Here is an 18,367-nt window from a genome sequence, read left to right as displayed (position 1 = left end):
CACCAAAAACTGCGACCCACCAGTCTCTTGGTCTCAGAGATTCCGGGATGACCTGCCAACCGAGATTCGTGACACTCAACAAACAAATCTCTCCTAAAGGTCCCAGGCACAAACAACCTCCCATGGGGAGTGTTAGATGGGGCATTCTCCTGTGCTTTAAGAATCTCATCTTCCAGAACGGAGTCCAAACCAGCTATCACAACACCTTCTTGTAAAATGTTCTCCTCTTTCTCAGCACCGACTATGGGAGAAAAACTGCGAGACAAAGCATCCGCCTTAACATTCTTAGTACCTGGGATGTAAGTAACGGAAAAATTAAACCGCGAGAAAAACAGTGCCCACCTAGCCTGATGGGCATTCAGGCGCTTGGCAGCATCAAGATATATCAGATTTTTATGATCCTTAAAAACCTGAACGGGAAATTCAGCACCTTCCAAGAGGTGGCGCCAGTGTTCAAATGCGAGTTTAATAGCCAATAATTCCCGATTACCAATATCGTAATTCAGTTCAGTCTCCGAAAATTTTTTTGAAAAAAAGGCACAGGGATGTACTCCATCCCCGTTATCCTGAGACAATACTGCGCCAACCCCCACAGAGGAAGCATCAACCTCAACCAAAAACGGCTTAGTCACATCAGGCTGCATAAGGATGGGAGCAGAGGTGAACCTCTCCTTGAGATACACAAAAGCTTCAATGGCCTCAGAAGACCACTGGACCGCATCAGCACCTTTCCTGGTGAGATCGGTCAGAGGTTTGACAATAATAGAAAAATTTTTAATGAATTTTCTATAATAATTGGCGAAACCCAAAAACCTCTGTATCGATTTCAAACCAATAGGCCTAGGCCATTCCTGCACAGCTTGAACTTTCACCGGGTCCATCTCAAAACCTTCGTTGGAGATAATGTAGCCCAAAAAACTAATTCTCTGTACAGCGAACTCACATTTCTCCAGCTTAGCAAAAAGCGAATTGTCAATTAATAACTGTAATACTTCACGTACGCTCCGCCAATGAGATTCCAGATCCGGCGAATAAATCAAAATGTCATCCAAATACACAACCACATTTTTGCCGATCAAAGGTCTAAGGATGTCATTAATAAGATTCTGAAAAAATGCTGGAGCATTGGTGAGACCAAAAGGCATAACCAAATTCTCAAAATGACCCACAGGAGTGTTAAAAGCAGTCTTCCATTCGTCACCCTCCTTCATGCGCAACAGATTGTATGCCCCCCGAAGGTCAATTTTAGAGAACCACTTGGCCCCCACTAACTGGTTAAACAGATCAGGAATCAATGGCAGTGGGTAAGGATTGCGTACAGTAATTTTGTTAATCTCACGAAAATCCAGACAAGGACGTAAACCGCCGTCCTTTTTTTTTACAAAAAAAAATCCAACCGCCACAGGAGACTTAGAGGGCCTAATGTGACCGGTGGCCAAACTTGTCTGTATGTATTCCTCCAAAGCCTTTCTCTCAGGAATAGTAAGGTTAAATAAACGACTTTTAGGAAGAGTCGCTCCAGGGACAAATTCAATAGTACAATCATAGTCTCTATGGGGAGGCAAAACCTGCGATTCCTTCTCAGAAAAAACTCTCCAAAAATCCTGAATAGGAACAGGCAATTCCCCCCTATCCACAGCTGCAATACGCCCGTTACAACACTTGTCATAACATTTATGGCTCCAGGATTTAATTTCATTGGTAGACCAATCCAGTACAGGATTGTGCAATTTTAACCAGGGCAATCCCAACACCACCGGAGAAGGCAAGTTATTCAAAACTACCAAATCCAATTTCTCATGGTGAACACCATTAATAGTGAGAGGAAATTCACAGACCTTGAGAGTAACATTCTTCAAAGGGGAGCCATCCACAGAAACCACAGCAATGGGGGATGACAAAGGTTCGGGTTTTAAATTGAGTTTTTCCAAGAATCCCCCATCAATTACATTCAGAGTAGACCCACAATCGACAAACACCCGAAATTCCATTAATTTTTCCTGAGCAATAGTGGAAGCAGCTAAAAATACACCCTTGGAATTTAAACAGGCAATACGGGCATGACTGACCATTTTTTTTTCTTTCTTCATACGAAGCACACAGCTTTTAATGAAATGACCAGAATTTCCGCAATAGAAACACAAACTTTCAGAAAATCTGCGGTCCTTTTCTTGAGAGCGAGGTGCCATCGCTCCAATCTCCATCGGCTCTCCACTGTCAGTACACACATTCTAATGACCAGAAACTGACATAGCAGAGGATTTGCTCTCATTAACCCTTGCACGCAGTCTCCTATCCACCCGTATAGCTAATTGCATAGCCTGTTGCAAATCTTCAGGTGTGGGATAAGCAATTAGCAGGTCTTTAACCCTTTCACTAAGCCCAGCAAGAAACAGACTCTTCAGAGCAGAATCGTTCCACCCTATTTGAGTAGACCACCGACGGAAATGAGTACAATATTTTTCCACATTACCTGATCCCTGTCTCAAACGTCTCAACTCAGTCTCAGCAGATGAGACACGGTCAGGATCATCATATAATAGCCCCAAAGCGGAAAAAAAAACTATCCACTGATCTAAAGCATGTATCACTAGGTTGCAAAGAAAAGGCCCACTCCTGAGGCTCTTTGCGCAAAAGTGACATTATGAACCCTATGCGCTGGGATTCATCCCCAGAGGACCTGGGTCTCAAACGAAAATACAATAAGCAAGCATTTTTAAATGAAAAAAATTCTTGGTGTTCACCAAAAAATAAATCAGGCAAACGTACCTTAGGCTCCAAGAAATGTGCTCCAGGACAGTTACTCACGTGCTGACGGAGCTCGGCCACCTCCAGAGAGAGTCCCTGCAGGCGTTTAGCCAAATCCAGAACCGACACCATGATGGAACAGAAAAATCTTTCCTTAGAGAATTTGCAGGCTGGACTTACTGTTAGGTTCTGCTACCAGAGCTAAGGAAAGAGAGGAGATCTGTCCCTACGATAGAACTCAGCATGATCCCTACGATGTAACAGGGAACCTGATCCTGCGATCAGACCTGCTAAAGTCCTCAGCTAGTCTGTACGGAGACCTATAGATGTGGGGAAGGAATCCCTACAAGTACTAGGGACTGGGAGCAAAATGGACACCTCCTAACAGAAATAGTAGCAGACAGACCAACAAACAAAATATATAGAACACAGAGGTCCGGAGACCAAGCAAACTAACAGAGTTAGATACTGAGCACAGGCTAGCTAAAGAGTAGTAATACAATGAAGTCCAGCAAAGCCAGAAGGGCGGAGCAGGACTAAATAGGCCAACAAGGTCATGTGACCAGCAATAGAAAAAACCTAAGAGCAAGGTTCTAACAATCTCTGTACTTGGCCGCATTCATGTTTCCTTCAATTGCAACCAGTCGTCCTGTCCCTGCAGCTGAAAAACACCCCCGTAGCATGATGCTGCCACCACCATGTTTCACTGTTGGGATTGTATTGGGCAGGTGATGAACAATGCCTGGTTTTCTCCACACATACCGCTTAGAATTATCACCAAAAAGTTCTATCTTCGTCTCATCAGACCAGAGAATTTTATTTCTCATAATCTGGGAGTCCTTCATGTGTTTTGAGCAAACTCTACGTAGGCTTTCATATGTCTTGCACTGAGGAGAGGCTTCCGTCTGGCCACTCTGTCATAAAAGCCCGACTGGTGGAGGGCTGCAGTGATAGTTGACTTTGTGGAACTCTCTCCCATCTCCCTACGGCATCCTGGAGCTCAGCCACAGTCATCTTCTTTACCTCTCACCAAGGCTCTTCTCCCATGATTGCTCAGTTTGGCTGGGCGGTCAGGTCTAGGAAGACTTCTGGTGGTACCAAACTTCTTCCATTTAAGGATTATGGAGGCCACTGTGCTCTTAGGAACCTTGAGTAATGCAGAAATTCTTTTGTAATCTTGGCCAGATCTGTGCCTTGCCACAATTCTGTCTCTGAGCTCCTTGGGCAATTCCTTTGAGCTCATGATTCTCATTTGGACTGACATGCACTGTGAGCTGTGAGGTCTTATATAGACAGGTGTGTGCCTTTCCGAATCAAGTCCTGTCAGTTTAATTAAACACAGCTGGACTCCAAAAAAGGAGTAGAATCATCTCAAGGAGGATCACAAGGAAATGGACAGCATGTGATTTAAATATGAGTGTCTGAGCAAAGGGTCTGAATACTTATGACCATGTAATATTTCAGTTTTTCTTTTTTAATACATTTGCAAAAATTGCTACATTTCTGTTTTTTTCAGTCAAGATGGGGTGCAGAGTGTACTTTAATGGGAAAAAAATTAACTTTTTAGAATTTACCAAAAGCCTGCAATGAAACAAAGAGTGAAAAATTTAAAGGGGTCTGAATACTTTCCGTACCCACTGTATATAGAAAGATATTATAGATGTATCATCCACAAATAATGTGCACATACAGTATGTATATTCAGTCCCAATGAGCATCCATAGAGGGTTATTGACCCACTGTGATCATTAAGACCCTGATTGACAGTCATAGGATATCCAGTATAGAAGCCTATATGCTAATCAGGCTGGAAGTGCAAAGGGGTATAGGAGTGCACTAAAACTGCTTTTTATGTGCGTGACACCCCCCCAGTGCACTACCAGCCTGATTTTCACGCAAGGTGTGGGAAAGACTAAGTGCAACACGAAGGGTGGAGGGGAAGGAAGCCAAAACACTAGGAAAAGGGGGAGAGGAGACCCCTAGGCAGATCTAGCATCACCCTGCCTACCCTACCATCCCTATATAGGTTCCACATCTATCACCGAGCTGGACCCTAAACCCTGGATGACCCTAGAGCTTGGCCCTAAATAGGGAGGGAAGGTGAGCACTGGTCAGGCCCCACTACAAACTAAAGACAACAAGGTAGACAAACAACGGGGATTAACTTAGCTTGAGCAGAAACCAGAGGAGTAACGCCAACTGTCCTCCAAGGGCACCAGAGAAGATGCTAGCCGACATCTAGTGCTCCAAGCCTGTACATAGCAGTATCACCGGAAATTGCCTGGAGCAAACTGAAGGTTTTTAACTCGCATGCAAGGGTGTGTCAATCAGCAGCAGGAAGGAGGTCACTGCTGGGTCTTAAAGGAAGAAGGATTAAGAAGGTGTCTGCAGTGCCAAGCGCAGTGACCTTCTACAGCCAGATCCAGAGCGACTGTCTATTACACCTGACACACCTATGATTTTCATGTGACTTATACTCTAGATTTTTCATAACTTTTAAATTTGATGACTTCTACAAAAAGGCATAAATTTTATTGGGGAACAAGCACCTATCTGCTGACAGATTCCCTTTGAAGAGATAAATAGATGGATAGATACATAGAGAATAGATAGATAGATAGACAGATAGATAGATAGATAGATAGATAGAGCTCTTCTGTACAGAAAGGGGCACTACTGAAACCAATGGTGGGCTCGGGCAATAGAGGGCACCTTGGCACCCATTGCTCACCACTAGTGTTGAGCCACCCCCGTAGTGTTCGAGTTCGGTTCGGTTCGTCGAACACCCGTGTGTTCGCCGAACTGTTCGTCGAACTGTTCGTCGAACACCTTTGAACGCCGTTAAAAACAATGGCAGGCAAACAAAAACACATAGAAACACATAGAAAACACCTTCAAAGGTGTCCAAAAGCTGACAAACTGCTCAGAAGACATAACTAACACATGGAAAAGTGACAAGTACATATAGTCATGCGAAAATAAAAGAGGTGGAGGAGTAAAAGGAGGGGGAGACACAGATATAGGCATGTCATGCCCTTCTAAAATCCAAAAAGTGAGAAGCCGACACGGCCAGTCCGCTCCTGCCCGTGCCACCTCCGTGTCGCCGGGTTTGTGCCAGAGCCGCGGTGAACCCTGACGGCCAGCCCCCCTCTCCCAATACTGGTGCCTGTCCGCTGGTGGGTCGAGCGAGCCCCCCTGTGGTGGAGGCAGCTCTAAGCTTTTTAATTTAAATTGTCTCTCTAATTTGAATGAATACACTTTAAATCCATTTACAAGGATCTATTGGAGGGCAAGTCTCATGCCAGCAGCCGCGTAATTCCAGCTCCAGTAGCGTCCACTAAAGCTGCTGCAGTTAAAAAGCTTTTATAAGGATCGAGCTCGGCTGTCCACCGCAAGGCATCCTAATGCCAGTCCCAGCCCCTATGCCTTGGGGTGCCTCCTGATGCTCTTCACTAAGTATCCCATGGTCCCGAATCATTTCCTTTGAAAAAATTAAGTGTCTAAACTACAGGTGGTGTAGCTTGCTTAACAGCCGGGATAATCCGCTGACTAGCAGACACTGCTACTAGGCACAAAGTATTTCCTGGGCTAGATGCAGTTAAAAATTTGTAATTAGATACTCTCGTTGGATGCTGAGAAAGCATTCCATAGAGTCTCCTGGCACGCCATATATGATTCTCTTAAACAGCTTGGGGTAGGGGTCTAGGGGACCCTTTTATAGCCAAAATCACGGCCCTGTATCGCAATACGTCACCTAGGCTGAAGATAAATGGAACTGTAGCACCCTGAGGGCTCGGTTGCTAAAGACGTATTGCACCTCACCCAGAGGTGTGATATCTCACTCTCAGGTAAGGATGGAGTGTGGATCAGGACCCGACACCTGCATGCATTACACCACATTGCCGTGGGGCAGGGCGACCAATATGCCCCTGAGATGGGCACGACAGTCCCTGTCCCTGGCTGGAGTGGGGGGAGGGAACACTGAGGAAGGGGAACCCTGTAGTGCAGGAGCAGGGAGGAAGCAGTTCCTGGGTGCATTGAGAAGGGAGTATAAAAGGTGGGCACCATCTTAGTTCAGTGCAGAGAAGTCTGAGCAGAAGTGGCAGGGAGCAGGGGCTCTGCATGAGCTCTGCTCCGGAGGCGGGCCTAGTAACAGAGGCCCAGGCCTGGAAGAGGGAGAAGGAAGGAAGAGGAGCGGAGAAGGCTCCAGGAACGAGGAATGAAGGGATCCCAGGGGTGCGGACGGGCGAGTCGCCACCGCACGCCCGAATCCACCTGCGTGGAGGGGTCAGGCCAAAGGGGGAGACCGGTCCCCGAACTAGTGGAGGCAGGAAACGACCCTCAGCTAGAAACCGGAGGCTCTGACATTTTATGTGGCGCAGCCCCTCGCTACACCCGCTAGGAAGGCACCACATAGGGTCAGGGAAACTGGCGCCAAGTTTACCAAGAGGAGGCCCGAGGCAGCCGGACAGAAGTGTTGGTAAGAAAGGCCAGACAAAGGACACACAAAGGGGGTCCTGTGAAGTGCTCCAAAGTTATCTGGGAGTTGTCTGAGCCCCTCACCTGGTGAGCACAGTACGACGTGGGCAGCCGTTACCTGCAGACGTGGTCTGGATAATAAGAACTGTGAGTAAAGGCCCTGGACTGCATCACTGACTCCGTGTCGTTACTGCTGCTGCCCTGCACCATCACCCCCATCCTCCGCATACACTGCCCTGAGGCTATACTCCTCCCGTGGGCAGTTATGCTACGCTCTGCTGCACCCACAACACCAGCCTCAGCGGTCTGCCCTGGAGCGGCGGTTCACTCTGACCGCAATCCACGGGTGGCGTAGTCGGACATTTAAAAATCAAAACCACATAAATAGTTCCGCCACTGGTTTGACCGCCCTGAGCCACGGAACCGGGTTGCCGCCACGGAGACTACAATCACCAGCATCCACCAAAAAGGGTCCGGCTCCGGGTGTCCCAAGGCCCAGGGGGCGCGTCAGAACATTTTCATCACCTTTCACAATCACCAATGGGACAAGGCAGGGATGTTCTCTGTCCCCTCTCTTATACATCCTAGTGACGGAGCACCTGCTCTCATCAATTCGCCATAACCCCAATATTAGGTGGATTGAGGTGGGAGGCACCGAGTACAAGTGCTCTCTATTTGCTGATGATGTCCTAGTATATATCACTCAATCACATATATCCATCCCTGCTGTTATGGCTGAAATAGATCACTTTGTTACATGGTCAAATTTTAAAATCAATGCAGCGAAGTCTGAGGCCCTCGAAGTCTCCCTCCCCAAATCCATATAGGATTCCATCCAGTCCAACTTTCCCTTTGCCTGGCCCTCACAGGGTATCAAATACTTAGGAATTCCTATTCATAGAGACCTCTCCCATCTATGTTATCTTAATTTTGGGCCCTTTATTGAACAACTCCATACAGACCACGGTTGGCAAGTTAGAACTGTAAGATTCACTGCGTGAACCGCTGGTGTTTTGTGGAAAAGCACATGTACACTGCGTTCCAAATTATTATGCAAAAAGTGTTTAGGAGTGATAAGGGAAGAATTTGTTTGTTTGTCAGTTAAACTCATTGATGGTGATGTGTGTCAGGGCTCTTTATATCACTGTAAGCAATTGCAGACACCTGTGCTAATTAGTTTGGCAGGTGTGTCCAATGAAAGGCAAGACTACTTAAGAAGGCTCTGTCACATTATTAAGCAGCCTACATTTTCTGCCAAAATGGGAAAGAAAAAGGATGTGTCGGCTGCTGAGAAGCAACAAATTGTGGAGTGTTTAGGTCAAGGCATGACTACAATCAACATTGTGCGATGATCAGGATGAAGTGTCTTGGCAATCAAGAAGTATGTAGCTGATTCACAGTACACACGTGTGCGTGCTGATAAGGGCAAATTGAGGACTCTTTACTACAGGCAATTACGTCAGGTTGAAAGAGCAGCGGCCAAAAAGCCTTGTCATAGCAGCAGACAAGTTTTTGAAGCTGCTTGTGCCTCCAACGTCCCCCGAACAACAAGATGCAGGGTCCTTCAGAGGTTTGCAGCTGTGCATACGCCATCCTGTCGACCTCCTCTATCCACTTCACACAAGCAGAAACGGCTCCAGTGGGCCAAACATTACATGAAGACTGATTTCAAAACAGTTTTGTTCACGGATGAGTGCCGTGCAGCGCTCGATGGTCCAGATGGATGGAGTGGAGGATGGCTGGTTGATGGACACCCCACGCAAACACGGCTACAGCGCCAACAAGGAGGAGGTGGAGTAATGTTTTGGGCTGGAATCATGGGGAGAGAGATTGTCGGCCCCTTTAGGATCCCTGAAGGCGCTAAAGATGAACTCCATAATGTATGTGGATTTTCTCAAACAGCACTTCCTGCCATGGTTCAAGAAGAAGAACCGTGTATTTCACAGCAAGATCATTTTTCTGCATGATAATGCACCATCTCATGCTGCACATAAAACATCTGCATCTCTGGCTGATATGGGCATAAAAGGGGACAAACTTATGGTGTGACCCCCATGCTCCCCTGACCTCTACCCCATTCAGAACCTTTGGAGCATCATTAAAAGGAGTGTCTATGATGGCGGGAGGCAGTTCACATCTAAGCAACAGCTCTGGGAGGGTATTCTGTCCTCATGCAAAACAATTGAAGCAGAAACCATCCAAAACCTGACAAATTCAATGGACGAGAGAGTTCAGAAGCTCCTTTCGAACAAGGGGTCCTATTTGAAAATGTAACATCACCTAGAATAAAGTTTTGAGTTGAAAACTGTTTGATTTCAGTTTCTAACAACCTGCTAATGCTTATAATTTCAAAAATGACCATTTTTTTGGTCTTTATTAAAATGAAAAGGTTGATCGAAAAGTTTGGGGGATCTAAGAGTGTGGCAACCCAGTAGTCATGATTACTTCGAATTCTGACAATATGAGGGTCATGCTGCAAGTAGTGCAGCAAGAAGGCACTTATGTGTCTTGCGCATCTCGGAGCCCCAAAATTATTTTCCGGGCTAGATGCAGCTAAAAATTATTTTTAATTTTAAATCTGGTGAAGCTTTAGTATAGATGGCCTAATAGGATCAGTGCTGCACACTGCTACAAAGCCCAAATTATTTTCCAGTCAAGATACAGATAAACATGATTAGTAATTTGAAAGCTTAAAACGGTTGGTAGGGTGATTTTAACCAATCATCAAGCTTTTACTCTCCCCAGGATGACACAGGGGTAGAAAAGTCGTTTCGGATCCATGATTTTTTCATCTTTATGAACGTGAGTCTGTCTACATTATCAGTGGAGAGCCGCGTGCGCTTATCTGTCAGCACACCACCAGCAGCGCTGAACACACGTTCAGACAGAACGCTGGCTGCGGGGCATGACAAGATCTCCAAGGCGTAAGTGGCTAGCTCCGGCCATTTATCCAGATTGGAAGCCCAAAAAGAGCAAGGGTCCAGTGACACAGTCATGGCTTCAATGTTTACTTGGAGATACTCCTGTACCATCGTCTCTAGGCGTTGACTATGTGTCAGACTTCTTGTCTCCTGTGGCCTTGCAAAGGATGGGCTAAAAAAGTGGTGAAATGATTCCGCAAAATTGATGTTACCAGCAGATACTGTGGTTCTGTTACGGTTTGAGTGCTGAACACTTGACGGTCCCACGGTTGGCAAGATGGAACTGTGAGATTCACTACGTGCACCACTGGTATTTTGTGGAAAAGCACATGTAAGATTCTGCAACAGTCTCTGCTGATACTCCTGCATGCGTGCATCCCTTTCTATGGCAGGAATAATTTCTGCAAATTTACTTTTGTACCGGGGATCTAACAGTGTGGCAACCCAGTAGTCAGGATTATTTCTAATTCTCACAATTCGAGGGTCATGTTGCAGGTAGTGCAGCAAGAAGGCACTCATGTGTGTTGCGCATCCAGGAGCACCAAGTCCCTGTTGTGTTGGTGGCGAGGTAACAATCATGCTTCCTTCCTCTGTCCTCTCCCCCCAACCTCGCACAACAGAAATGTGATCAAGGTCTCCCTCATCTGATGAGTCTTCCATCAGTTCGTCCTCCACTTCTTCCTGGGCTCCTGCACCTTCCTCTCTAGTTTGGCTGCTACCATGCGCCCTGGTAAAACCATCTCCCCCACCCTCACATGCCTGCCGCCCTGGTGTTGCCGACCGTCTGGACCTTGCAGATGTTAGCCCTTCCGCATACAACTCCTCCTCCTCTACTTCCTCCACCTCCTCTTGTGCCACCACCTGACTCCGAATTCTGTTTAACATGTGCTCCAGCATGTAAATCACCGGAATAGTCATGCTGATAATGGCATCGTCAGCACTAAACATCTTCGTCGCCATTTCAAAACTGTGCAGAAGGGTGCATAGGTCCCTGATCTGAGACCACTCCTCCAGCGTGATTTGCCCCACCTCTGAATCTCGTTGGCCCAGGCTATACGTCAGAACGTATTGCACCAGGGCTTGTCGGTGCTGCCACAGTCGCTGCAACATGTGCAGAGTTGAATTCCACCGGGTAGGCACATCGCATTTTAGCCGGTGAAGTGGCAGGCCCAACGACTTCTGTAGAGATGTAAGTCGCTGAGCTGCGGGATGCGAACGGCGGAAGTGAGCACACAGCGACCGTGCCCTCTGCAGAAGGCCATCTAGTCTGGGATAGTGGGCTAAAAATTGCTGGACAACCAGGTTCAACACGTGAGCCATACAAGGCACGTGTGTGACATTGCCCCGGCGAAGGGCCGCACCCAGGTTTGCAGCATTGTCGCACACGGCCTTCCCTGGTTTCAGGTCCAGTGGAGACAACCATTCATGAAATTGGTTCTCCAGAGCTGACCACAACTCCTCAGCTGTGTGACTCACATTTCCCAGACATTTCAATGTAAAAACCGCCTGATGACGTTGAGCCCTACTGCCAGCATAGTAAGGAGGTGTGCAGGATCCCTTCTGCGCAGTTAGAAAGCTTGTGGCATGACCAGACAGGCTTTGGGTGCAGGTGGAAGACCGAGAGGAGGTTGAGGAGGCAGAAGCAGTGGAGGAACTTTGACATAAAGAGGATTGACGCACAACTCGTGGGGACGGCAAGACTTGGACAGCAGCCCCTTGTCCTGCTGTCACCATAGTTACCCAGTGCCCAGTCAGCGACATGTAACGCCCCTGTCCATGCCTACTCGTCCAAGTGTCTGTGGTGAAATGCACCCTGTCACACACAGAGTTTCTCAAAGAAGCGGTGATGTTGTGTGCGACATGCTGGTGGAGCGCAGGCACACCTTTCTTTGAGAAGTAGTGCTGACTGGGCATCTGGTACTGGGGCACTGCGACGGACATAAGGTCTCGAAAATCCTCTGTGTCCACCAGGCGGAAAGGCAGCATTTCTGTAGCCAAGAGCTTGCAGATGGTGAAATTCAACCTCTTAGCTTTCTCATGGCTAGGAGGAAATGGTCTTTTACTTGTCCACATCTGAGGGACCGAGGGCTGGCTATTGTGCTTAGACGGGGTTGATAAGGGTGTCCCCGGCAAACTGCCGGTCTGTGAGGAAGATGCAGGCGGACATGTTAGGTTGCCTTGATCCAAAGGTGGTGCTATCGATGTCGGACAGCGCTCAACACCAGCTGGTGTTCCCACCTCCAAAGAAAATGATGACCTGCCAATCACGCTGGCTGTTGCGGGTAAAGAGGTGGCAGGTCTGCGCCCCAAAACAGGTGTGACTGCTGTCCCCCCAGTCACAGAGGATGAAGAGGCCGCGGATGCACAAGATATGGCAGACGGTGGTTGGCCCGGCCGGCTAGGCCGCATTGTAGCACACTGAGCTTCCCACTGCAACTTATGCTTCATGTCCATGTGCCGGTTCATGCATGAAGTACTCAAACTCTGTATTTTTTGGCCTCTACTTAGCTTTTGCTGACAAATGTTACAGATAACACGAGTTGGGTCATCTTTATCGATCTGAAAAAATGCCCAGGCTATGCAAAGCTTAGCACCCATGCGACCTGAAGAGCCACCACGACTTGTGGTGAGAGGCAGAGTTGTGTTTGAGGATGCAGTTGTTGACGTGCTTCCAGTACTACGTCTCTGTCCAGGAAGGCGCAACCTGACCTCGTCGTCACTAGCATCTTCCTCCACCTCCTCTGCTGACCTCATCTCTTGGCTGACTGTGGGTTGACAGTAAGTGGGATCTCCAACCTCATCATCATCACCCTGTGTGTTATCACACCCGTCGTCCTCAGAGCCAACCTGTTCCTGCCCTGACAAAAAACTAAAGTTGTCGCTCCAATCAGGTATTTGAGTCTTATCATCGTCTTCCTCATTGTCTCCACCAACAGGAGTTACAGTTTGGGAATGAGGGTCTACATTATGGTCAGAACCTTCTGCGTCTGGTCCTGGATCCGACTCATAAAGATTCTGGGCATCAGTGCAGATCATTTCCTCGTCTGGATTCACAGAAGCGCTGGAGTCGACCTCTGATTCCCAGGCTATAGTATGAGTAAACAGCTCTGCAGACTCAACCATCTGTTCTACCTCATACTCAGACGGGCAGCTGGAGATTTGGGAGCTGTGAGGAAGCAAGTGCGATTTGGGTGACACCTTTGAGGACTGGAGTATTTGTGATGTTGAAGTTGATGTGGAGGAGAGCCCACTTAAAGGAGCACTTGATATCCGTTGAAGCACCTGCTGTTTTTGTGCCTCATCTGGAATTTGTAGCGATTGGCGTGGCCGTAAGAAAGGGATCTTATCACATTGTCCGCTAAAAGAAGTAGACATTTTAGTTTGGCTGGAAGATGGTCTTTCTTCTGCAGATGTTACTGTTGCTTTAACACCTACCCCACGGACACAACCTTTTTTCCCCTTCCCAACACGCCTATTCCCCTTTCCACCAGCAGCAGGCCTTTTTCCACTCATTTTGGTGGTTAACTAATTCACAACTCTGGAGTTGTTTGCACAAAAAAACAATGGATGGTAACCGAGCAGAGCTGAGTGGCCAAACTGTGGTATTAGGCCAAAACTATTGGCTGGGTTAGATGCAGAAAAAAATTATATTCAGTTTGCAACCTGATGGAGGTCAATATAGATGGATTAATAGAACAAGACCCACACACAGCTAGAAGCCCAATATTTTTTCAGAGCTAGATGCAGAAAAAAATTATATTCAGTTTGCAACCTGATGGAGGTCAGTATAGATGGACTAATACAACAAGTCCCACACACAGCTAGAAGCCCAATATTTTTTCAGAGGTAGATGCAGAAAAAAATATATTCAGTTTGCAACCTGATGGAGGTCAGTATAGGTGGACTAATAGAACAAGTCCCACACACTGCTAGAAGGCCAAATATTTTTTCAGAGCTAGATGCAGAAAAAAATTATATTCAGTTTGCAACCTGATGGAGGTCAGTATAGATGGATTAATAGAACAAGACCCACACACAGCTAGAAGCCCAATATTTTTTCACAGCTAGATGCAGAAAAAAATTAGATTCAGTTTGCAACCTGATGGAGGTCAGTATAGATGGATTAATAGAACAAGACCCACACACAGCTAGAAGCCCAATATTTTTTCAGAGCTAGATGCAGAAAAAAATTATATTCAGTTTGCAACCTGATGGAGGTCAGTATAGATGGATTAATAGAACAAGACCCACACACAGCTAGAAGCCCAATATTTTTTCAGAGCTAGATGCAGAAAAAAATTATACTCAGTTTGCAACCTGATGGAGGTCAGTATAGATGGATTAATAGAACAAGACCCACACACAGCTAGAAGCCCAATATTTTTTCAGAGCTAGATGCAGAAAAAAATTATATTCAGTTTGCAACCTGATGGAGGTCAGTATAGATGGATTAATAGAACAAGACCCACACACAGCTAGAAGCCCAATATTTTTTCAGAGCTAGATGCAGAAAAAAATTATATTCAGTTTGCAACCTGATGGAGGTCAGTATAGATGGATTAATAGAACAAGACCCACACACAGCTAGAAGCCCAATATTTTTTCAGAGCTAGATGCAGAAAAAAATTATATTCAGTTTGCAACCTGATGGAGGTCAGTATAGATGGACTAATACAACAAGTCCCACACACAGCTAGAAGCCCAATATTTTTTCAGAGGTAGATGCAGAAAAAAATATATTCAGTTTGCAACCTGATGGAGGTCAGTATAGGTGGACTAATAGAACAAGTCCCACACACTGCTAGAAGGCCAAATATTTTTTCAGAGCTAGATGCAGAAAAAAATTATATTCAGTTTGCAACCTGATGGAGGTCAGTATAGATGGATTAATAGAACAAGTCCCACACACAGCTAGAAGCCCAATATTTTTTCAGAGCTAGATGCAGAAAAAAATTAGATTCAGTTTGCAACCTGATGGAGGTCAGTATAGATGGACTAATAGAATGATGCTATGCCCAAAAGATTTTACTTCACTAGGTGCAGTAAAAAAATTGGTATTCTATACACAGGTGGTATATCTTGCAACACAGATAGGCTACTCCACTGACTAACACACTCTGCAATAGGCCAAAAAGGATTAGCTTTGCTAGATTCAGCCAAATGCTGTGAAAAAAACTTGCACAGCACTGGCACAGACCTGCCTGGCAAAAACTGATAGGAACTGATGTAACCTAGTCCTGAAAAGGACTCCAATTACAATTAGTCTTTACTCCCACAACCTATCTATTTAAGAGCACAGACCTGCCTGATAAAAGTCGTAGGAAATGCTGTAACCTAGTCCTTAAAAGGACTGCAATCACAACTATTCCCTACTCCCAAGCTATCTGTATATTTGTGCGAAAATTGGCTTGAAATTAACAAGGTATAGCACACACAGCAACAGCGGTGCCGTCTAACACGCAGCTGCAGCAGTGAGAAAATGGTGGCGACGGGGAAAATGGCTTGGTCTTATAGGGCAAGGACATGTGACATACACTGCCAATGACACATGCCCTTGCTTGTGTGAAAAAAAGCACTTCGCTCCGTGTGTGCGCTGCTGATAGGCTGACAGATTGCACCTCCCCACTGTAAATGCGGGAAAGAGAAAAAAAAATGGAGATCTTCATTGTTCCTGCAGAGATCCATCCCCTGCCCCTCCCCCCACCCCGCTGTACACTCAAACTGCGTATTAACATTAATTTTCATCATTACTGAGAAAAAATCCAGTTATGATTTTGGTGCACGAACAGTTATCGAACATAACCTCGAACAGCCGAATTTTTCTCAAATTGTTCGTGTTCGCCGAACGGCTCGAACACCGCCCAAAACAGCTCGAATTTGAGATTGGCGAACAGTTCGAGTAGAACAACGCTCATCTCTACTCACCACCCTTTTCTAGAAAATAGTGTTATAAGCTTTAATCCCCATAATATTACTGATACAGGCATCTTCATTATTCTCCTTTTGAAAACCATAATAAGCGTTGATGCAGAACTACAAAGAAACAATGCAGATATACCATTATTACATTTGATAACAAACCTTTAGTAGGTTCAGATGAAGCCATAATCCACACAACGCACCTCTTCATGGTGTACACCGCTATATCTGAGCTTTACACTACAAAGATACGTTTCCTACGGAGCACCCTAAATGTGACTTCCATAAAACCATATTCAGTAATATATCCCTTTTTTCTAGAAGAGTATTGAGAGTGATTTATCCACTATGTTCAGTGACCATGGAACAATCACACGTCTCCCAGTTCTGGCACTGCTATGTTGATTTCTTGCATCTGTCATCAGCCCTACGATGCACAGATACAGAAGTCACATTGTTTTCATGGTTTGCATCAAGGTTGTTCTATAACTGTGTCTTCAAGTCCATTTATAATTATCTCTTCATCTTTAATATAGGGCGCTATTTTGACCACAATGCTGGCAACTCGCAATTTCTCCGGTAAGTGATCACCCAGTGCAAATGTTTGACCCTTTAACCCTGAAATGGTTATTCCCAACATTAAATTATAGGAGATGATTTCCGGATCAGTGGTGGCTTTGAAATCCCCCATAGGAGGAGAGAATGTGTGACAGCGCTCTATTTATTCTCTATGGGACTGTCCTTGGTTATCTCCAACAGTTCCATAGACGGTGAATAGATGCGTGCGCGGTCACTTCTCCATTCTGATGGAACATATCAGAACTTCTTTCTCAGAAGCCGTGGGGGCTTTATACTGATTTGCAAGTTATCACCTATACTTTGGATAAGCTTTATAATGTCCTGTTGGTAACTATTGTAAAGTAGAAAGTAGGCTTCGAGTGATCTAATTCCCTGGTCATTATAATTATGGGTCTAAAAGGTCATTCTCTAACTTAAGACTTTAGATAGCTGTAGGCTGAACGTTGGTTCAGCTGACTGTTAGTCCAGCAGCTCTCTCGCTCTACTATCCCATACACAGGAGTGGTCCCCTGTTCTCTATGAGAGAGCCGCTGCCAGACATCTCTGGCGGTGGCTTATCTCTCAGTAAAGAAATGGATCTACAGTCCGAAATTAGTCATGCTGGATCCTTATCTCCCACAACAACATTCGGTCGGGGGGCCCTTGTACACATTGGACTGTTGGCCCAAACAGTCGATATCGGAGGGTTCGGACGACATAAGTTTGGCTCTTCTTCAGTGGAATGATTTGGATGCCAAAGCACTACTCCCCTATATGTTTTATTTCAGCACTGGAGTGATGCCATTAATCTAAGTTCCCTTCCCCTAGTAAAATATTTACCAGCCACTGGCTTCAGCTCTTCTCGGCACCTCTGTAGTCCCACTCTTCCATCTGGTGATGGCAACTTCTGACTGACCAGAAGTCAAAAGTAAAGGTCTCAAGCTTTCAGTGTAAGTCTATGAAGACCCATTCTGGCATCGTTCTAGCTCTCATAGACTTACATTGAGTAGTGACTTCCGATTCGCCCAGCAAACACTGGAAAGATCAGGCAGGTCACAAACTGCAGAAGACCAACCAGAGCAGAGCCGATAAAAGAAGAAGATGGCAGCTGGTAAGTATGAGACTAGCGGCAGGGAATTTAGATTAGTGGCACCACTCCAGTGGCAAAATGAAAGAAAACGCTGAAGTGGTGCTTTTAAGAGTTTAATTGTAATTTACTGTATAAGCAATTACTTAATACAAGAATGGATCTCACTGGGATGAAACTACAAATGTTGCCTTCCTTATCTTTCCTCTTGTCTCCACCTATCTCAAGATAAGTGGCAAGAGATAATCAGCTTTAGAAAAAAAAAGAGACATGATTTTGCTACATTCTGTTGGGAGATGTTTATGCCACATGTGTTTGTATGTGGCCACCCAGTGGTTGTGATATTTTTTTGATGCTTGTCAAAGGTGTTGCTAGGTATTGAAATAATATTTAAAATTTGTATTGTGAGAAATCAGAATCCTTAATGAAATTCACAGAAAGTTAAATAGGTGGTCCGAAAGTAACATTTATTTTAATCCTAAAAGTGTATTTAATGTCATTATCTTTTCTAATATACCTTAATTAAAAAGTCCCCATCATCCCCTCTCTTCTCTATCTAACTGTTTTTTTTTTTTTAACCTTCTTCCTGTTTGATGATGTTTTGTTTGAGAATCCCCAGTGCATGCTAGGATACTCAAACAATCCATCAGGGGGC

General features: G+C 45.6%; 1 protein-coding gene across 3 annotated transcripts in view; it reads left to right on the top strand.

The window, feature by feature from the left end:
- CAMK2A (calcium/calmodulin dependent protein kinase II alpha) overlaps positions 1-18,367 on the top strand; it is a 319,535-nt gene that overhangs the window by 243,039 nt on the left and 58,129 nt on the right. For all 3 annotated transcript variants that reach the window (XM_073649789.1, XM_073649790.1, XM_073649791.1), the window contains exon 12: positions 16,604-16,646. In XM_073649789.1, the coding sequence (XP_073505890.1) occupies positions 16,604-16,646 (43 nt within the window). The remainder of the gene's footprint in view (positions 1-16,603; positions 16,647-18,367) is intronic.

This window comes from Phyllobates terribilis, unplaced genomic scaffold (genome assembly GCF_046119375.1).
Source record: "Phyllobates terribilis strain yellow unplaced genomic scaffold, ASM4611937v1 Scaffold_10__3_contigs__length_209671492, whole genome shotgun sequence".
Lineage (NCBI taxonomy): Eukaryota > Metazoa > Chordata > Amphibia > Anura > Dendrobatidae > Phyllobates > Phyllobates terribilis.
Note: the sequence above shows the minus strand (reverse complement) of the source record. Positions and strands in the feature narration are given on the sequence as shown.